At 35.7% G+C, this 23,245-nt stretch overlaps 1 protein-coding gene across 14 annotated transcripts in view; it reads right to left on the reverse strand.

Moving 5' to 3' along the window:
- Positions 1 to 23,245, reverse strand: part of REPS2 (RALBP1 associated Eps domain containing 2) — a 260,871-nt gene that overhangs the window by 30,561 nt on the left and 207,065 nt on the right. For 9 of the 14 annotated variants that reach the window (XM_074192348.1, XM_074192358.1, XM_074192355.1 and 6 more), the window contains 2 exons: positions 19,503 to 19,564; positions 17,048 to 17,140 (listed from right to left, as the gene is read on the reverse strand). In XM_074192348.1, coding sequence (XP_074048449.1) covers positions 17,048 to 17,140; positions 19,503 to 19,564 — 155 coding nt within the window. The remainder of the gene's footprint in view (positions 1 to 17,047; positions 17,141 to 19,502; positions 19,565 to 23,245) is intronic. The other 5 variants (XM_074192359.1, XM_074192354.1, XM_074192346.1 and 2 more) reach the window with 1 other exon arrangement.

A 23,245-nucleotide genomic window follows, 5' to 3' on the forward strand; every position in this document is an offset into this window, starting at 1 on the left:
GAAAAAAAATTCAGAATGAATTAGAAATGAAAGGAGAAGCTTAAAGTATGTGATAAACTAAAGACCATTTACATAAAAACATATGAAATCCAGAAACTTAAGGAGTGGAATTTGTTTCTTCTTTTTCTATAAAAGAGGCAGGAATGTAAAGGAAAAGGATGCAGGGAGTGGCTGGACTTTAATGAAGTTTCAAGGAACTTGAAACAAGGTTGGACAACAAATGAAAGCTGTTAACATTCTTAACAACTTTTTATTGCTTTCAGAACTGTCTCCAGGTTCAGAAAAAGCAACACTGAAAATTCTCTAAAAAAGCAGGAGTTCTTAACCTGAGATTTTTTAAATATTATGATAACTCTATTTTCAATATAATTGGGCTCATTTGTATTTCTATGCATTGTTTAATTCATTTAAAAATATTATTCTGAGGCTTCATCATACAGTCCTCAGGGGTCCCTGCTCTCAAGAATCACCCTTTCTCAAGTTCCTAAGTAAAGAGTAAGAGAATCATCCTGGTCCTAAATAAGATAATCCTGAACCAGCATTATTTTAATTCATAGAAATTGCAAAGCAGTATCTCTCAGGCCCTTAATATGTTGTCTGCCAGTTAGTAAGCATTTATTTTATTTTAAAATTGGAGAGGAAAAGAGAAAAGAAAATGTCTAGATATGACTAATAAACCAATTACCAACTATAGCATGACCATTTATTTTTCTTGTTCAGTAATTTCAGTCATGTCCAATTCTGGGTTTCTTCTTGGCAAAGATACTGGAATGGTCACTAATGTGGCCATTTCCTTCTCCAGCTCATTTTATAGAAGAGGAAAATAGAGTTAAAGGATTTGTTCTGGGGTCACACAGCTACTAGGTATCACATTTGAACTCAGGTCTTCCTGACTCCAGGTCTGGCACTCTAGCCACTGTATCATCTAGCTTCCCAATATACCCATAGTTAACACTTTAAAAAATTATCTCATTTGATCCATGTAACAACCCAATGAAGAAGGAACTGACCCCATTTTACATTGGGGAAAACAGACTCAGAAAGGTTAAGTAACTTTATCTTGGTCATATAGCTGGTAGATGTCGGAATAGATTGTAAATTCCTTGAACGCAAGGACCATCCTTTGCTTCTTTTTATATTCCTAGCAGTTAATACTTGGAATATATAATTGATTGAGATGTTGAGGAAAAAATGGAACACCGGCTCTCTCTTGATTTCAAGTCCAAAACTTTTGTCATAACCCCCATACTGCTAAGTCCCTTTTTTAAGTTAAATTTTTTTCCAGTAATGAAAATCTTCCTTCCTCCTTTTCCAACTCCTTCTTTATCTTCCTGCCATCCCCAATGAGAAAATAAAGTCCCTGGCCAGTCAGAAAGCATTTCAGCACCCAGGGCCAGAGACAGGACATCAGAAAGAGATTCCAGGGGATCCCTGAGCAAACACTGTGTCCAGGAAGGGGAGGTCATCTGGCATCTCCATTACCCAGCACCCAGTGCTGGGTCACAGATCTAGGGCAGAAAGGAATAGTCACCCATGCGAGCCTCTGCCATAGGAACAACTTCTAGGAAGCAAACAGTGGCTGTATGGTTTTGGTTGCTAGAGTAAGGTTCCCCAAAGAGGAGCCAATAGTAGTTCAGATGTTCTGAACATACAAACCAATAGTAGCTGAGTCAAAAAGAACTCTACTAAAACTCCAACCAGAAACAAGATAACAGACCTCAACTTGGGCCAGGAACTTGTAGAACTGAGACCAAGGGGGATAGTAAACAAACCTCACCCTGGATTATCCCATTTTGGAAAACAGAACTTTCTGGAGCTATGAAAGTAGACATTTATTCTTTTTTTTTTTTACAGAATCATCATTTCTTACAGAACAACAATATTACATTACATTACATTCATATTCCAAAACTTGTTCAGTCCTTCAAATAATGGACAATCCCTGAGTTTCTAAATCATTGTCACCACAAAAAGAGCTATTATAAATACTTTAATTATGGATACATTTCTTCTTTCATTTGTCTTTTGGGGATATAGATTGATCTTGGTATTGCTAGGTCAGAGAGTATATATATGCTGATAAATTCTTGGCTTCCTGTCAGTTGCAATTATCAGGAAACAGAAGTAGCAAAGAGGTAATGTTAAAAATAAATCATTCATTTTACGGATGATTAAATTGATATTTAGAGGTTGATTATGGATGGAATTCTTCATTCTAAAATCATTTCAAAATGAATGCCAGTAGATGTATGAAGCACTTTGCTGCTGTGCTATTGTTATTTTGCCATTCAGGCATATCCAACTCTTTGTGGACTATACTATCCACGGGATTAACTTGGCAAAGATAAGCAGTAGTTTGCCATTTCCTTCTCCAGTGGATTAGCACTTAAGTACCTATTACACTGAATTCATAGTTAACATTATTATCAGAATAGTGATTTTATGATATTAGTCTTTTAGACATCATTAAAACATACTTTTCCTCCTTTTCTACTGTACCTTCACTTCCCCTCCCCCACCTTTATTCCCTCATTTCATAAACTATGAACATTCCTCATTTTACCTACTCTTTTGTTCTTGATCTTTTTGCCAGTCTATGTAGTAATTGTCAAATTTTGAAACTGTACAACATATTTGTTTTGTTTTTAAGCCTCAAAAATTAACCTCATACTTTAACAATGGAGCAGGATCTGTCATTTATAACCAAATTCAATTTGTCTAAGTAGTAACATGACTAGTACCTACTTTTAAGAAATCCTCAAGAGATACCTCATAGAACTCTGAAGTTCAAACAGATTAGCTTAAAGCACAATTATCCACTGGCTCATTTTACTGCTGTCTATAATAACTGAAAGTAATAAAGATGAAAGTAAAAGCATCAGAAACTTTGCATTTCTTAGCACTATGCAGACCTGGTACTCTGATAAGCTATTTAAGTAATCTGAGAACTCATGATAAATGAGTAAATGGCAATAAAATTTGTGCATAATGTCAAAAATGCTCATTTTAAAAATGACCATAAACTACACAGGAGCCTTAATAGTCTATTGTAATGCTCTACTTAAAACATAATCAAATTGATATAACCTACAAGGGAGTATGCACTGGGTTTACAAGCATCTGATTTTCATTTAAAGTAAAGTATTTTGTTTTGGACATTGGGCAATGTAAACCTCACAAAATATTTTATTGAAACTTTTGTTTTCTTTATATGTAAAGAAATATCTTTAGACAAGAATTAATAACAAGTCACTTAAAATGTCAGAAAAGATCACAAACATTTATTTTCCTGCTATATGAGTTTATCCTTGGGGACAGGGAGATGGCAGAGTAGATAGCGTGCTGGGCCTGGAGTTAGGAAGATTCATTATCATGAATTGAAAACTTGCCTCAGATACTTACTAGCCTTGCAAACCTGAACAAGTAATTTGACCCTGTTTGCCTAAATTTCCTCATCTATCAAATGAGTTGGAGAAAGAAATGGCAAAACATCCCAATATCTTTGCCAAGAAAACTTCAAATGGGGGTCCCAAAGAAAAATTTAAGACAAAACAAGACAATCTTCCATAGTGAAAAGAAAAAATTCTTTAATCTAATTAATAACCTCCTTCCCCTTTTTTCAAAACTAGAAGGCATTGAACAAACTAATTACAGTACAACAGAATAGCAAACCTTTCTTTAAAGAAATTAAATTCTCATTTTTATCAAAAATATGTGCACATAAATAAGAAAGAAATTTTTTGGGGTAGAAAAGTTGGATTTATATTTGGATGATTAAGAATTAGATTCTTACCACCACAAAAGTCCTCCTCTAAAGTTTTAGAGGAGATACTCAGTTCTATAAGTTTTTGCTTAGATCTGTCAAGTTCTATCATGAAGAAAAGACTCTGATATTGTCCCAATGAAAAACTATGTATAAGTGATGAACATTTGGCCATCATGTCTCATGAAATAAAGAAAAACACAAAATGGCCCTTATTCTTAAGCAGTTTCCTTCTACTTTTTACAGTAGATGGTAGCAGAGAGGCAAAAAAATGGAAGAGTACAAAGTACAAAAGTACAAAGCTTAGACTGTTTATAAATAATGATTTAACTCTAGGTTATCCAATACATAAGATCCTTGTCCAACAACTTAAAAAAACAGTATACTACTGGAAGAAATTTTTCATATCAGTATTGACTATTTTGCTAAAAATGAAACCAGAAGACAAAAGACAACTTTAACTAAATGAGAGGATGAGAGCTCTCTCCCAAGGCATGGTAAAAGGAGATAATATTTGTAAAATACTTTGCAAGCCTTAAAATGCCACTGAAATTCTAGCTATTAGTTTAAGCAATTATCAGTAAACACTTGGAAACTTTTTAATTGATAAAAGTATGTTTCATTTTGTATACCTAAGGTAAATCTCAATTTGCTTATGTTTATAGTTCCCTTCCAAAATACTGAACAAAAGATACTTCTGGGTTTTCTTTGGCACTTCAGGAAAAGAAAGAAAATAAGACAAAAAGACTTTCTTTTTCCTTCTAACTGTTCTTTAGATTGTAAGCTTCTTGAAGGCAGGAACTGTCTTTTGCCTCTTTTTGTGCCCAGAGCTTAGTAGTACTGTAGTACCTGCCACATTTGTTGTTGTTGTTGTTGTTGTTCAGTTGTGTCTGACTTTTGATGACTACAAAGACTTTGTCCATGGAATTTTCTTGGTAAAGATATTGGAGTGGTTTGTCATTTCCTTCTCCAGTGTGTCCCCATTTTAACAGATGAGGAACTGAGACAAATATGGGTTAAGGAACTGTCTAAGGATACATAGCTAATAAGTATCTGAGGTCAAATTTGAATTCAGATCTTCCTGACTTCAGGCCAAATTCACCTAGTAAGTTCTTAATAAGTGTTTATTGATTGATTGAATGAAAGTACCTTTTCTATTTTTCTATTTCTATGCTCACTCCTCTCTTGCTTGGCATTCAAAATGTAGGTGCTTCCCAAAAATCTACACTTGATTCTCTTCTCTTACACTCATTTTTGAAGCAATGCCATTCACTCCTCTGATTTTAATGATCACATCTATATGGATGCTTCCTGCATCTTAATATCCATCCCTGAGCTTTCTTGTGAGTCTTTAGTTTCAACAGCTTTCTGGCTATTTCTACTTAAACAAAAATCAAATCATTCAAACCCACCATTTTCTCCAAAAAACTACTTTATGCTCCTTATTTCCTAGGTACTATTGATTTTTCCAATGAGTCAATTTCAAAATCTTAGAACTATCTTTAAGTCCTGCTCACGGATTCCCCCATCCAATCACTCTATAAGCCCAACTGATTTTGCCTTAGCAATATCTCTTAGATTTGCTAATACCTTTCCATTCCTACTGCTACCACTCTAGTTAATACCATATCTGCCAAAATAATCATCCTTCCTCATGGAAGTTGCCAAAGTGATTTTCTTTAAGTGCAAAGATGAACATGTCACTGGCCTACTGAATAAATTCCAGGTGCTTTGTATTATCTCTCAGATAAAATATATACTCCATTGTTTGGCCTTTAAAGCCCCCTTCACAACTTGTCCCAACCTATCTTTTCAGAATAATCATATGGTCCATTTTTTCCCTAAACTCTATGATTCAGCTGAATTGGTCATTTTTCTATTCTCCCATCTCTATATCTTTGTAGGGCTATCCCCCATGTCAAGAAAGTACCTTCCTAACTTCTACCTCACGGAATACCTTGTCCCCTTTAGGATTTGGTTCACAGATCATCTTCCACACAAAAATCTCTCCTGATTTTCCCCAACCACAGGGCCTCTTCTTTATACCTACTCTGTCTATAACTACCTTGCATTTATTCTATAAATATTTATTATTTGTGTATATATATAGAGAGATAGATACAGATATCTATACAGAAATATACACTTGCCTCCCCTAATAGAAAATAAACTTTTTGAAAGTAGAATTTCCTCATTCTTTTTATTTGTATCTCTACACAATCCCAATGAAATCCAGTATAAATTTGTACATTATTTGTATTTATTAGAACAGTCCCTGACCCAGAGTGGTAATTTACATAAATGTTTGTTGATTGATTGAATGATTAATATCTCTGCTCAGAAATCATCAGTGACTGTTTACTACCTACCAAGGAAAGCTTAAGTCTATCTGCTTGACTCTCAAGTCTCTCCAAAATCTGATTTTGTCCTAACTTTCCTAGTATTATTTCACATTACCTTTAATTAGTTTCTTGATCAGCCTCTTCTCACTTTAATTCATTCTACCATACCACCTTGAATCTTTCCAAAGAACAAGAAAATTTTCAATGGCTCCACACCAGCTACTGAGGAAAGCATATCATTAGATGCCTTTCTTATAATGCCTCAGACCAGGTTTCTAATTTTATTTGTCATTATCTCAATTCCCATGTCCATTCCATCTTCTGAATTAACCCTTCCCATTTTTCTTTTTGTTTGTACATATCTAGACCTAAAATTCCCTTCCTCCATCATCTCTACATGTTAAAATCCATCCAAATGCATCTTTCTTCTTCAGGAACCCTTACCTTGATCACCTCAATCAGATTTAATTTTTCTTTCTCCTGAATTCCTATAACATTCTGTTCTATCCCACAAGATAACATATATAAAATGCTTTGTAATCCTTAAAGTATTATTAATATTATATGAATCTTACTTCTCACATCATCACTTCTTTACCTTTCTATTTCTGCTGATACCACTAGTATCTACAGTATTATAATAATTTCTATTAAGTGAGCACCTCTACTTTCATTCACTTCTATGTCACCCTTTAAACCACTGCCCAAAAAATATTTCTTATATAGAAGAATGTCCCTCTTCTGCTTAAAAATCTTCAGGGACACCCCACTGACAGATACCAAATTTAATTTAAACTTCTTTTCCTGGCATTCATTTTAAAAAGTAATACTCCTTGGGGCAGCCAGGTAGGGCAGCAGACAGAGCACTGGCTTTGGACTTAGGAGGAGCTGAGTTCAAATCCAGTCTCAGATACTGGATGCTAGCTGTGACCCTGGGCAAGTCACTAGACCTCATTTGCCTCACCAAAAAAAAAAAAAATAGTACTTCAAGTTTCCAGTACTTTCATATATGCCATATTTTACTCACTTGAGTTTCCAGCCACAGTGGATCATGTTCTGCTATTCAAACAGGATTTTTTTCTTTCCTTACTCTTCTCAATATCTGCTATGTATCGTTTCTCCTTTTCTTTGCTTATTAAGTTCCTACCCATTGTTCAAAGTTCAACTCAAATACATTCTCCTCCATAACAATTTTACTTTTTATGAAGTTTTACCTTCAGTTTGTCAATGCTCCCCTAAAATGTATCACCTCAAAATGAACTCAGGACTCTACATGTGGTTTGACTAGCAAAGAATACAACGAGGCTATGACTCTTTTCTGGGCCAGGACTCAAGGCAGCTAGGTGACATTGTGGCTGGAGGACAGGACTTGGAGTCAAGAAGATCCAGGTTCAAAGCCTGCCTGCCTGATATAGGTATTAGCTGACTGACCCTGGGCAAGTTTTACTTTGTCTCAGTATCTTCATCTGTAAAAATGGAAATAATAATAGCACCCACCTCATAGGGATTATTGTGAAAATCAAATCAGATAATATATACAAAGTATTTTAAGAACTTTAAAGTGCTATGGTAAATATCAATGATGATGATAATAGTGATGATGACATATTTATTTCCCTAGCAACAGACTAGGATAAGCATAATATACCTTTTAATGTTACTTTTTACAAGTGTACATATTTTTAATTTCTGTAATAGCATAGAAAAGGTTGAAAATGTTTGACAACCATTACTATACAAATATTTTCAAACCTTGCCTGAAATGTAGCTTTCCTGGGTCCAAACTTCTGCCAATACAGATTATCACATCACTCTGCTGGTTCATATGGAGTTGCAGTTAATGAAAAGACTTCAGATCTTTGTAACATGAATTTTTGTCTAGCTGTATCTATTTAGTCCTCTTACTGAGCTACTGATATCTTTAACCTAAGCAAAATTTACACTTAATCAATTTTAGCTTGTTAGATTTCCCCCAGTTTCCAGACTTTCAAAATTCTGTTTGGATTTTGAATTCATCATCTCAATGGATTAACAATCCTTCCCAGGTATATTTCATTTTCAAATATGACCTATGTCTTCACCCAAGTCACTAAATTCAAGAGAGCTCCTTCCAAATTAATTTCAATGTATTAATCAGTTTGGGGGGGGCGGTAAGGAGGAGTAGTTCTAGTTATTCAACCAGTTACAAATTTATCTGTCATCCAGCCTATATTTCTAGGTCTTATCCAAAAGGATACTTTAAAAAGATACCAAATTGGCAGTGCAGGGGATAGAGCACCAGCCCTGGAGTCAGGAGTAGCTGAGTTCAAATCTGACCTCAGAGACACTTAATAATAACCTAGCTGTGTGCCTTGGGCAAGCCACTTAACCCCATTGTCTTGCAAAAAAAAAAGATGTTAAATATTTTGTTGAAATTCAGAAAAGATACAGTAACTTCATAGCATTTCCCCAATGTACCCGGTTAATAAAGTTTTTAAAAATGGGGGGGGGGGGAGGGGAATAAGGTTAACCTGACAAGATTTGTTTTCTTTTTTGCTCTTAAGGGATTTCAATAATTTTAAATAATTCTTTGATGTATATTTCAGGTCAGATGTTTTTCTAATGAGATATCTCACATTTTCTTTAATTTTTTTTCAATCTTTTTTACTTTATTTTATTCTTTCTTGATGTCTCATGAAGTTATTAGCTTCTATTCTGCAAAATTCTAATCTTTAAAGGAACTATTTTATTCAGTGAGATTTTGTGCCACTTACCATATGGACAATTCTGATTTTTAAGGAACTATTTTCTCAGTACTTTTTGACAATTCTTTTCTCATAATTGTCTTGTATCACTCTCATTTCTTTTTCCAGTGTTTCCTCTAAGACTTTTGTTTTATTTTTACAATTTTCTCTTTTTTTGCTCTCTTGAATCTATCTGTTTAGAACTTTTAGAAATTCTTGTTGGGCTTGTGCTGAAACTACATTTTTCTTTGAGACTTTGTAACTGTTCATATTGTTGTCATATTGTTGTCTTATTGTGAGTTGTATATTTAGCTTCCCCGTAATCACAGAAGTTTTTATTCTCGGCTACTTTTTATTATTATTATTTGTTCATTTTCCTAACCTATTTCTTAATTTGGGCCCTGCTCACCCTTGGGGGGGGGGGGGGCGGGAGAGGCAATTGCTTTGAACTTTAGACTTTAACATCTTGCTGTTTATCCAGTTAGGTTTTCAAAGTTTCCAGAGTGATATGATTTTGGATTCAGTCTGTTCCCTGTCTTCCTAGTCTGTACTCTGATCCTTACCTAGGTCAGGTCCCCTCTCCCTTGAGACCTCAACCTTTCCTCTTCACCCTAAAACTGGGTACTGGCCAATGGTGCTATCAAGGGACATTCAATCCTATATCTAGTGCTAATTCAAGAGGTTCCCTAGAATCTCTTTCTGACCAGATATTCAATCTCCTTACCAATTCAGACTCCTAGGTGCTGCCAGTGTTGCCACTACCACCACTAATGCTATTGTCAAGATGCCCACAGCATATAGCATTTCTGCTAGGTTTTACTCCAGACTAACTCCCATCCAAGCACACATGCAAACCTCTTTTTTATTCTTCTAAACTACCCTGGATTAGAAAAATGTCTCACTATGACTTTTTGTTATTTGTCTCATTTAGCATTCAGTATGAGGCACTTTTTAAAGCTTTGTTTAGATGGGCGGATTGGTATAATTCAGTAAAATCTTCACTTTAGTTTCTTTTGGCTCTCTTTTTTTTTTTTCCTTTTGAGACAGTGTCTTGTTGTCTTGCCTAGGCTAAAAGTGCAGCTGCCTTTCATGATTCACTGGTATTCTATAAGACAACTTTGACCTGCCCCACTCCTAGTATAAGCCAGTTCACTCAATCTGAAGAAGGCTGAGAAACCTATGCTCTGTAACATAGTGGTGCAGACAATGGATTTGTCAGAAATCAATCTCCCCAGTAGCAGGAGTTATAAGCACAAGTCACCATCCCGTCAAAACTTTCTTTTAAGGATTTTGCAAGGCAAATGGAGTTAAAAGGCTTGCCCAAGGCCACACAGCTAGGTAATTATTAAGTGCCTGAGGCCGGATTTGAACTCAGGTCCTCCTGATTCCAGGGCCAGTGCTCTATCCACTGGGCCATCTAGCTGCCCCAAAACTTGTTCTTAAATAACTCATACTGACTCCTTATAATCACTATTTCTCCTTTTCTAAGTTCTTAGAGACTATTTGTCTCTTATTACTGTATGTTTCCTACTCTTGTGAAATTCAAACATATTAATTAGCAATTGTCCTAACCACTCACCTAAAAGACTGAAGCTCACTGATTTACTTTCTAGTGAAGGACTTGGAATCAGGAAAACTCAAGTTCAAATCTAGTCTCGGACATTTGACTGGATCTCTTTGGGAAAGTCACTTAACCTGAATTTGCCTCAATTTTTTCAACTAACATGGAATAATAGCACCTATTTCTTAAGGTTTTTGTGAAGATCAAATGAGATAAGATGAGTAAACTACTTTGTAAACCTTAAAGTGCTATGTAAATTCTAGCCATCATTATTTATTTTGGGGTTTTTTTTTTTTGCAAGGCAATGGGGTTAAGTGACTTGCACAAGATCACACAGCTAGGTAAATAGTAACTGTCTGAGGCCAGATTTGAACTCAGGTCCTCCCAACTCCAGGGCCGGTGCTCTATCCACTGTGTCACCCTAGCTAACCCTATCATTATTATTAGATAACCCTGTAAGGAAGACTATATAAAGTTTTCCAGGAAAGTAATGTTAAGCACATAATGTCTACGTTTTTCATTTTAGTTCTTCCTTTATCCAATTTGAAAGCTTCTACTGAATTTATTCATGCTTTTTTAAATCAAGGGCTCCCACTTGGGTAATTTAATCCAGATGTTGACTACAGATATGCCTGTATATTTAAGATTCAGTTAAATTCTATTTTATACTGAAAATCAATACATCTTATCTCACTACTTCATTTTTACTTTGTATATAATAATAATAATAACAACTAGCATTTATATAACACAAGATTTGCAGTACTTTATACACACACACACACACACACACACACACACACACACACACACATCATATTCTTTAGGGTATATAGAATTCGAAACATATGCTTGCCAAAAAGACTATTTTATGGCGAACTCACACAGGGCAAGTACTCACAGAAGAGCAGAAGAAGAGATACTGGGACACCCTGAAGGTTTCTATTAAGAAATTTAGAATTGATAATGCAGCCAGAGACACTGGCATAGGACCACCCAACATGAAGAACCCTTATCAGAGAGGTTGCTGCAGTCTATGAGCAAGGCAGAATTGAAGCAACTCAAAGGAAATGTAATATACATAAGTTTAGAATAAACAACCCAGGTGTTCACATGGACTATTTGCTTTACCGACTTATGGTACAGCATTCCAAGTTCATTTTAGTCTGATCAGTCACAGTCAGACACACTATAATCTATCCCTAACATAATGATGTCATTTTGATCTTCTTTAATAACAAAGAACAAGAACCAACCAATCCTATATGGGTATATAAATATGAATATATATACATGTGTATATATGTATATCTGAAAACATTCTGTATCATGCATGCATAAATCTCTGGATGTTTATTTGTTGCTTGACCAAAACTTTAAAGGACTAGATTTTATAAGTGATGCATTCTCTTAACTTAGAACATCCAAATTGTGGTCATCCATCATAATACTGGAGACTGAGAACCGAGAAAATAAAATCCATAGTTGATCTGAAAACTGACGTTTTCCATCATTGATGTCACAACTTCTTTCCCCCCCCCTCCTAAACCTTTTCTGAGTTGCTAAAAGACAATGGGTTAAAAAAATCTGATGGATTTAATTTCACCTGGTTTTCTTTTTTTTCTAATAAGTTCTACTTTCTAATGTAGGTATAACAGTTCATATTCATATTCTATAACAAATAGCTCCATGTTAATTTTTCTTCAAAAAAAGGGGGGAGGGAGTCAAGATGGTAGCAAGAAGGCACGAATTCCCAGAAACTCGTTCCCCCCAAAACTCTAAAAGTCATCAAATTATGACTCTAGCCAAAATACAGAAGGACAGAACCCACAGAAAGTGGTAATACAATTTCCCAGTCCAAACAGAAAAGGTCTGTTCCACCAGTACCAGGGGGTTGGAAAAAGCCTCAGTGCAGCCATAGGCACAGCACAGCACAGCCAGGCCAGGCTCATGAGTCTGTGGCAGAGGGGGACAGTTTCCAGGCCCAGGGATCACTAGGGACAGTCTAAAGGGGTGGTGAGAGAACTCTGCCATACCAGAATGAATGTGCAACAGAACTCCTGCCTCAAAGCAGCCCAATGGTGAGAACCTGCAATGGGAGTCAGCAGACTCACCCAGCACATCCAGAGCTCCCAGTATAAATATATATATATAGATATAGATATAGATATATAGATATAGATATAGATATGGATATAGATATAGATATAGATATAGATATAGATAGATAGATATAGATATATAGATATATATAGATATATATAGATATATAGATATACAAATATAGATTATATATAGATATAGAGATAGAGACAGAGACAGAGACAGAGATAGAGATATATACACACACAGTAAGGGGGTCGAGGAAGACTGTAGAGGCCTAAACTGGCCTAAACTGCTCTCCTTGGGGCAGGACTCAGCTGTTTGCCCACACTCAGATCCAGGTTGCAGCCTGGGCCCCCCACAACATCACCATAGCTGGGCAGGGATCATTCTCACAGCTCCAGGGCAGAGGAGAGGGCATGAACACAGATAAGAGAGCAGTCAGAGCCTCTCATGAGACCTTGGAGCAATTAAGGTCCCTGTGGATTGTCCCCAAAACCCCCAAAGTCTTGGAAGTGCAGTAAATCAGGCATCGACTGAGGAAATGAGCAAACAACAGAAAAAGAAGAATATGACCATAGAAAATTACTTTGGTCCCATGGAAGATCAAAATACATACTCAGATGATGACAAAACTGAAGCTTCTATATACAAAACCTTCAAGAGAAATAGAAAATAGGCTCAGGCTATAGATGAGCTCAAAAAAGACTTTGAAAAGCAATTAAGGGAGGTAGAGGAAAAATTGGAAGGAGAAATGAGAGTAATGCAGATAAATCATGAACACCAAGTCAGCAACTTGGTGAAAGAAATACAAAAAAATACTGAAGAAAATAACATTAAAAACCAGTTTAGGCCAAATGGAAACAAAGCAACACAAAAGAAAAATGAGAAGAATGCCATAAAAAGCAGAACTGGCCAGATGGAAAAGGAGATTAAAAAGGCTCTGTGAAGAAAATAATTCCTTTAAATGCAGAATGGAACTAAATGAAGCTGATGACTTTGTAAGAACTCAGGAAAAAAATAAAACTATACCAAAATAACCAAAAATTAGAAGACAATGTGAAATATCTCATTAGAAAAACAATTGACCTTGAAAACAGATTCAGAGAGATAATTTAAAAATTATTGGGGAGTGGCTAGGTGGCACAGTGGATAGAGCACCAGTCCTAGGGTCAGAAATACCTGAGTTCAAAGCCAGCCTCAGACACGTAATAATTACCTAGCTGTGTGCTTTGTGGCAAGCCACTTAACCCCACTGACTTGCAAAAAAAACCTAAAAATAATTTTAAAAATTAAAAAAAATAAAAATTATTGGGCTACTTGAAAGTCACTACCAAGAAAAGGGCCTAGACTTCATTTTTCAAGAAATAACACAGCAAAATTGCCCTGAGATCCTAGGAGCAGAGGATAAAATAGATCAAGACACAAAATTTAACTAAATTACCAATCACTTCCTGAAAGAGATCCCAAAAGAAAAACTTCCAGGAATATTATACCCAAACTCCAAAACTCCCAAGTCAAAGAGAAAATACTAAAAGCTGCCAGAAACAAGCAATTTAACTACCGTGGCTATATAGTCAGGCTTATGCAGGATCTGACAGCATCAACATTAAAGGCTCATAGAACTTGGAATATGATGCTCCAGAAGACAAAAGATCTTGGTTTATGACCGAGAATCAACTACCTAGCAAAACAGAGCATGCTCTTTCAAAGGAAAAGATGGATTTTATGAAACAGGGAACTTTCAAACTTTCCTATTAAAACAACCAGAGCTGAACAGAAAGTTTGATCTCCAAGCACAGGACTCGGGGGAACCATAGAGGGAGTGAACAAGAAGGACTTATATGAGGAACTTAATGGTGTTGAACTGCTTGTATTCCTGCATGGGAAGAAGATACTGATAACTCCTATGAACTTTCTCATTTATAAGAGTAGTTAGAGGAGCATATAGACAAGGCACAGGAAGGAGCAGAATATAATGGTATAATATAGTAAAAAGATGTAATCAATGGGTGATAAAGAAAAGTACTTGGAGTAAGAGAAAGGAGAGGAAGAAGGGGCTAAGATATTTCACATGAGAGTCAAGAAAAAGCTTTTACAATGGAGTGGATCAGGGGAAGGCAAGGGAAAATGAGTGAGCCTTCATTTTCATCAAAAATCACTCAGAGAAGAAATAACATACACACTTAATAGATTACAGAAATCTATCTTACCTTAGTGAAAAATCAGAAGAAATGGATGGGGGGGTGGAATGGGGAGAGGAAATGGGGGAGTAGGTGATAGAAGAGAGGGAAGATTGTGGAAGAGGGTACTCAGATACAACACACTTCTGAACAGGGATAGGATGAAAGGAGAAAGAGAATGGAATAAATGAGAGTGGGGAGGAATAGAGTGGGGGGAAATACAGCTAATAATAGCAACTGTGGGGAAAATATTGAAGCAACTTCTCTGGTACCCATGATGGGGAAGGTAACTCATCCCAGAGACAGAGTCTTTGGAATCTGAACACAGACTAAAGTAACACATTTTTTCCCCTCTCTCACTGTTCTTGTGTTTTCTCATCTTTTTTTTGGGGGGGGGGAGTTGGGTTTATGGTTACTCTCACAACAAGATTATTGTAATAATATAAAACAAATAAAGAGAAAAAAAGGAAAGAAAAATGTCTAAAACTTGATTGATTGGCCACTTATGTCAAGGAGCACTTCTTGTGAAAAACGTCCAGAGCAACACAAAAATAATGCCCTGGATTTCTTTACAATGAGACTGAACTGTAAAATAGTGAAAGGTCCCAAAGTGGCAACTCAGAAGAAAGGAAAATGAGAGGGTTTAGATGATCCACCAAATGGATAATCTGCCCCCAAGAAGTAGGTTCCAATGGAAAGTTCAAAAATATCTTGTAACTAAACTTTCTTTTTCATTTGTAACTGCTCTGGGGCAATGACTAGGTTTAAATGACTTTGCCAGTCCTTTCTCTCTGATATGACCTTCTGTTTACATTGTATATATCTGGTACGTACACATACAAATTATTTACATCTTATCTCCTCCATTATGGTGGAGAACACTTTTGCCACTCCTCACTTCTTGGAGGTTGGGGAATATTTTTGCCTTTCTTTGCTTCTCCAGAACTTAGCACAGTTCCTGCATTAATGAGTAATTATTGACACACTGTTGGAACAAACAATTTAGAAGTAAACAATTTAAAGTAAACAAATTTAAGTAAATTACAATATTAACAAAATCAGGTCAACAGATTACATTTATATAATATTTTAAAAATTATATTAGCTTACATTTATAGAATGCAGTCTAAGGGCTGCACTTATTATTCCTAATATCTTTAAGAATAATGTAGAAATGAACCACCCTCTAGGGAGGTTGTACACAAACAGAGGATTTCTTCCAAAAGGTAATGTTATAAAATGACATCATCTTTTTCTACACACAAATGACTATAATGCAAAAACTAGATTTTACAATGATAGATTTACACAGTGCATAGTACTAGATTACATAATATATAACATAGTAATTGCCTCCTCAAGGAACTTGTGGAGCAGGAAAGCACTAGAGAACTCTTTGACTTAGGCATACCACCACCAGTCCTGTATACCCAAAATATACCAGAGGGAAAGGATCCCTATGTACAAAAATATTTAAAGCAGCTTTTTTTGTGGAGGCGAAGAACAAGAAGATAAGAGGTACTCGTTAACTGAGTAATGGCTGAACAAGTTATGATAAATGAATATATTAGAATACTTTTGTGCCATAAGAAATAACAAAAGTATCTGTATGAACTGATACAGATTCAGAGTGAAGTGAATAGAAATGGGGAAACAATGTATTCAACAACAATACCCTTGTAAAGACAAAACAACTTCAAGAGAATCATAACTCTTATCAGTGCAATGGTAAGGCAGGATTGAAAAGGACTAATGATGAAATAATTACCCACCTTCTAAAAGTTAGGTTAAGCTGTTCTTCCTTATTTTCAAAGAGGACCAAAATGACATCAGTACATTGTAGTCAAGTTTTGGTGTGTATTACAATGACTGATAAGACCAATGAGAGCTCAGGAGTTCTACCACAGGTTGTGCACAACCTGGTCCATATGAACATTTGGAATGGAGATATCTCAAAATTTGCACATCTGGCGTTTTTTCTGAACTATTCATTCATAGAGCAAAGCGCTTTCTTTGATGAGGCACATCATGCTGGGTCCCTTGTCAGCATCTCCTAAGTCATACAATTGATTCCAAAGTTCAAAGCTGCCCACCACCTTCTACAAAGGATATGATGGACTTAGAGTGCAGATGAGAGAGAGAGAGAGAGAGAGAGAGAGAGAGAGAGAGAGAGAGAGAGAGAGAGAGAGATAAAATATGGGAATTTGCTTTGATTTACTTTATCTTATATATTTGTTAAAAGGATTTTTGTTTTTTATTTTCATCTGGGGAGGGAAAAGGAGGAAGAGAAAAAATAAATTGTTGTTAATTGAAAACAATTTTTTAAAAAGAAAAGGCAAAGGAAAACCACCTAGGAAATGTTTGTCACCTACCTGCTCTGTTAGTCTGAAATCATAGCCTGGCAGCTGGCCTGGAGCTTTGGACTGGCTGATGGAGTCATTGCTTGTGTTATGGTGTAAAACCTGCTAGACAAAAAAGAAAACTCATGAAGATCTTTCCTTCTGGTCACACAAATAAAAGTGACAAATCATACCTCAATACATTGGTGGACAGTTCAAGTCAAGTGATGAAAAAATTCAGAAAGCAGCAGCAGATGTCAGTGCAGGGGAAAGAGCATAGAAAAATGAGCATCATTATGAATGTTTTTTTAAGAGACCAGTTTTTTCTGTGTTCCTTCATTCTGGTAGAGCATATTAGCTACTTTGGATTCTGGAGAGCAGTCACTTAAAATGGTATATGAGAATAGCTCTGGCACAATCCATTTTCTTACCAAGATAACCCTAAAATTAAGAGCTGAGGATGAAAGGTTTAGAGCTGAATAAGTCCTAAGAGACCATTAAGTCCAATCCTCCTCGTTTTACAAAGGAAGAAACTGAGGTCAAGAAAGGTTAAGTGACTTTCCCAGGGACAAACTGATAAAGTCAGATTTGATATCTGTTCTTCCTGACTACAACTGCCATTCTCTATCCATCTAATATACCATGTTGCCCCTCTTTAATTTCCACTTAGTAGTCTAGACTGTTAACTGATAGTGATGGTAAAGCTTTTAAATCTTTGGGGTTGTGCTGTCCTTTCCTTGTAACCTGAGCAGCTTGAGCTACTCTTATATACATAAATATTTTTATCTAAACCAAAAATTACAAAGGAAGAAAGATTTTAGCATCAATGGCAGAGGTGAAAAGGTAGTTCTAGGGCAGTCCTAATGGGAGTAGAAAGTGAGTCTAGAACAGAGTTGTCAAACTCAAGGGCTACTCACACCAATATTAAAATATAATTGCAAAACATTTCACAAAATAAATTAAAATACAATAAAACATAAATACTGTGAATTTATAATTTTCTAAGTCAACATGAAGCCTATGGGATTTCATTTCTATTTGAATTTGACACCACTGACCTAGAAGATAAGTATAGCACTTAGATACATAGTAAACACTCAACTTGAGTGTCTTGGATTGGTGAAGACCTGTGAAAGTCATTATTTGGGTGTGTTGAGATAATAATTAAAAGGATTTCCAACTTGTCCTTGAGTGAGGGAAGATAACCCTTCCAACTAGTCTTATTATTATCCAATTTGAAACAAATATTTCAACTTTTGATGGGGGAAATGAGTTAGCATTGGGTAACTCATCTGAACTTGTTCACCTTAATCTGAAGTCAACTATTTGTCCCAAGTAGACCTTAGAACTATGGAATATCATAAGGCAGAAACTTGGACTATTCCTGATGAAAGATTCCTTAACATTTGCCACAAAATACTCCCAGAGAGATGAAAATTGGAATATTTTCAGTGACAGAAGTGAAAATAAGACATAAAGAAGGACATTCTTGCAGAAGGTACTAGTTAATATGGTATAAAATAATTATAAAAATTGCCTTGTGAACATCTTTCATCAGGAGTCTAGTCTCTGAATTTATTGCTCTCTTATTTCTAATCAACACAGGAATGGTGATTTGATGAGCAAGCACAGTAATGCATATCAATAAGGTAGACTCAATTCACATACAAAACACCTTTCCCTTCTCTGCTACCTTGGTATTTTGTTCTTAGGACCCTAAGGTGAAACTGGGGCTATATAATACCAAGTTATAGTCATACTGATGACCACTTGATTTCAGTCAACCAGCTTCATCCCTGCTTCTTAGCCATAAGTAGAAAGATTTCAGGACAATCTGAAACAACATATAATTCTTCAATGTCTATGTATGCTTTAAGGGAATAACCTGGAAGAAAGGTAGCACAGTGGATAGAGCACTGGACTTGGAGTCAGGACGACAGAAGTTGTTTGAATCTGGCCTCTGACAACTAACCCTAACTACTGTGTGACCTTGGGCAAGTCACTTAACCCTGACTGCCTCACATCCAGGGTTATCTCTAGTTGTCCTGACTCATTTCTGGCCAGTGGACCCAGATGGCTCTGTAGGAGAAAGTGAGGTTGGTGACTTAGCATAGTAACCCCACCCTCAAATCCATTTCATGTGCTTGTCATGGTATCACCACCCTGTATTGTGGTCTTCTTCAAGAATGAAGGACATTATTATGAGTCCAGTCCGTACAGGTACATCACACATTCCAGTCCTGACCCCACCTCCATCCCTTTGGACTATAAACTGTAGTGATTTTGAGGGAAAACAAACTTGCATAGTCACAAATTTGTCCAAAACAAAGAATAATAAAAGTCTAATTCTTTTGCAGACTATATGATTTTTTCATCCACATGAAAATCTGCCTGATTCATTTGTATAAATCAAACAACAGTGTGCATAGGGCTGTCAGTAGTATAAAATATTCATGTCAAAATAACTGGGATCAAATTTGATTCCTACCTGTGACACAAAAGGTCTGGGGGGAAGAGCTGGTGGTGGAGGTAACAGTCCTGGTTTAGCAGCTAAAAAAAAGGCACAATATATTTTTATAATTTCTATTAAAGGGTAAAGAACTCATGTCTATAATAAACAGGAATATTTGAAAATTTTTCAATGTATAATAATAAATGAATAGTAGTATATATCATTTCAAACTATATCCCCCACTTTTTTCCAGACATCCAAATTCAAGATTTTATTGAAGCAATTATTTTTAAAGGCTTAGTAGAAACAGGAGAGGAATGGCATCACATAGGCTAAAAGACTAAAACAAAATATTTCAGGAAGTCAGATAATATTCAAGGTATATCACTTACTTTGGAATAATACAGCTCTCTCACTTTTCTGTCCTCTTGCTTTGTGATTATTGAATTGTAATAAACATAGGACTCAAACAAGTCAACTTTTTTATTCCTGAATATGTCAATTTTGTCTGACTCTTTCTGACCTCATTTGGGATTTTCCTGGTTAAGACGCTGGAATGGTTTTGCCATTTCTTTCCACAGCTCATTTTATAAATGAGGAACTAAAGCAAACAGGGTTAAGTGACTCGTCTAGGGTCACACAAATAGACATTGTCTGAGGACAGACCCACTGTGTCACTTAATTGCCATATTATATTAAAACCCCTAATATAAAAAAGATTAGAACAGATCTGAGGGTATAGAAAGAAGAATTAAGATTAATTGCTAAAATGATATTTTATGAGAAAGCTTAATGTAGTAAATAGAGCATTGAACTTAGAGGCAAGAGGACCTGAGTTTGAATCCTGCCTCTGACCCCTTAGCCTGTGTGATCCTGGACAGGTCACTCCTGTTTTGGTTTCTTCACCATTAAATGAAGATAATAGTATTTAAGTCACAAGGTTGTTGTAAGGATCAAATAAAATATACATAGATTTTAAGCAAATTTGCTTAAAGTGATACATATAAATGTCTGCTATCATCATCATCATCATCATCATCATCATCACTGTATTTAGTGGGTTACTTAAAGATTTCCATTTTCTGTTAGCCCTGATTCTGATTCTATCAGTATGGATTATGTTCTTGAAGTGCTATATTAAATGCTCACACATGCACCTGCATATAATCTGATTCCAAATAAAAGCTACTCTTTAGAAGAAAAAATTGAGTCATTAACAGGGCTTATTTTTTAAATATGTGTGACATGCTTAGATAAAATTCGGCTATGTCAAGAGTGATATCTGACTTGTCACTAAATAATTGAGAAAAAATATCTACTAGATAAATCTGATACATGAAAACAGTGGAATAATAAAAAAATTAATTTGTGTTACAAAAAGTCTATTTTCGTATTGACCAAGGTAAATCATCTTACTTGAAAAATAGAGGATATTCAGGTGTGGGAAATTCACAAAAATATTTGGTAACATCATCACCAGTGTCTTAATAGAAATTAATACCATTTTCCTAAGTTTTTGTGAATATTTCTCTAAACTGAGTCAGAACAGCTCAAGGGAGTTTGCAGACTAGGGGCCTGGGGGATCTTTCTTAATGTAACTCAGAATAATGTAATGCAGTCTTTCATTCCAAGCCAGTGAACTGAGATAGTAACAAACATGTGGCCCATCCATTATTTCTCTCAATCTGTCTCTCATTAAATCCATGAAACACTTCACAAGGTCAAGCTGCAGGGGTATTGAGGCTCTGCACAGGCATCTGTAATCTGTACAGGAATCCTAAATTTAGAAGTATATATCAGGTGGGGTTGATGGAAGTCACTTGGAGTTACCCTCTAAAGGCCCCTATCAAATACAGACTTCTGAAGTTCCAGTCTTTAAATCAAGAATGTTGAACATGTCCCAAATCAATGCTTGTCCTTTGGAAAAGTCCAAACAATTATACTTGAGTAATTTAAATATTAAAGCAAAATCCTTATCACAAAAAATGCTAAACAAGCAAAAATATTATCCACATATTTTCCATTTTCTCTATAATTATCAATCTTTAAAAAAAATATAACATTATAATCATTCCAGTGGTAAAGACATCTAGTCTCAACAAAGACTGTGTGTCTTTGTTGTTTAAAATCTACTTCCTAAACCAAAAAACATACCCGTCAAGAGCTAAGTTTCTACTATAAAAAAGAGCAAATATTTTTATGATAGTTAAAATATTTAGTACATCTAAAAGTAATTAAACACTGCTTTGAAAATCTAATAGACAAAATGAAAAAAATCATGGCTTTTTAGATTACCAATAAAATAGAACATCATTCCAGAGGGACTTTTGTCATAACTCTCATTTGTGCTCTCTTTCCCACCCACCATACAAGTCCTCATCATCTCACACCTGAATTATTCTAGAAGCTTGCTGGTGAGTCTTCCTGCCTCGGATTTCCTCCAATCTAGGTCATTCCTCACTTAGTTGTCAGTGTTCTTCCAAAAGTGTAGTTCTGATCATGTCACCGCCCCATTCAGCAAACACCAGAGGGTCCAGAACTCCTCTAGGGTCAAATATAAAATCCTCTGGCACTGACAACTCTTTACAACCTGGTCCCTTCTTATTTTTTCCCAGCCATCTTACACTTTCTTCATTCTCCCATATCCATGGTAATTATGGGACTTGCCTCTTTGCTGTTCTTTACATACAGCACTCTATTTCCTAACTGAGCATTCTGACTAGCTGTATTTCATAAGTGGAACGCTTTCCCTCCAGATGTCTACCTCCTACCTTCTTTCAAATTCCAATCAAAATTCCACTTTGTATAAGAAGCTTTTCCTGATCCCCTTTAATGTTAATGCTCTCTCTCTCTCTCTTTCTCTCTCTGCTGATTATTTCCAAATTTATCCTGTATATGGTTTGTCTGAACATTGCTATTTGCCTAGTGTAGCCCTCATTAGACTGTATAAGCTTCTTGAAAGCAGGAACTATCTTTTGCTTTTTTTGCATCCCCTAACACTTAGTTCAATGATGGCAGAAGTTTAATAAATGATTTTTTCTTGTCTACTTATGTCTAATTTTTTATGACCCTATTTTGAGGTTTTCTTGGCAAAGACACTAGAGTGGTTTGCCATTTCCTTCTCCAACTCATTTTTCTAACACAAACAAAAGGTTAAATGATTTTTACCCAGAGTAAATTTACCCAGAGTCACAGAGCTGAGGCTTGATTTAAGATCAGAAAGATGAGTTTCCTGATTCTAAATCCAGTGCTCCATCCACAGTATCACCTAGCTACCCCTTTAATAAATGCTTACTGACTGAGAAAAATAGAAAGATCAAACTACTTGAATTGCCTGTAACTTGAAAGGGCTAAACCTATCTATTCTGCCCCTCTCCAAAATGCAGTATAAATTTTAGAGGCTTATCCCTCTCAGTGGACTTGAAGGTTTGTTTGTTTTATTTACTTGTTGATCTCTAGAGAAATTAGTATAGCGAATTGCATTCAATTTTGTCCTATCATTCACCAGCATTTGGCCTCAGTCCTATGTGAAAATCAACAAAACTATAAACAGATTACTGTGCTTTTCTTAAAACTTCTCCAAAGATGAGTTGCACAGGAACAATTTCAAACTTACTTAAGTTAACATAGGACTGAATATTGAGGTTCTCAAAGGTACTGTTATATACTACACTTGAAATCAGTTGAGGGAAATATAAACTTTCATGAACCAGGCACAGAATACACAGCCCTGGTATAGTATTTCTTCATATCATATGAAGTTCTTGCTATGTTTCAGT

This window comes from Macrotis lagotis, chromosome 6, assembly GCF_037893015.1.
Source record: "Macrotis lagotis isolate mMagLag1 chromosome 6, bilby.v1.9.chrom.fasta, whole genome shotgun sequence".
Lineage (NCBI taxonomy): Eukaryota > Metazoa > Chordata > Mammalia > Peramelemorphia > Peramelidae > Macrotis > Macrotis lagotis.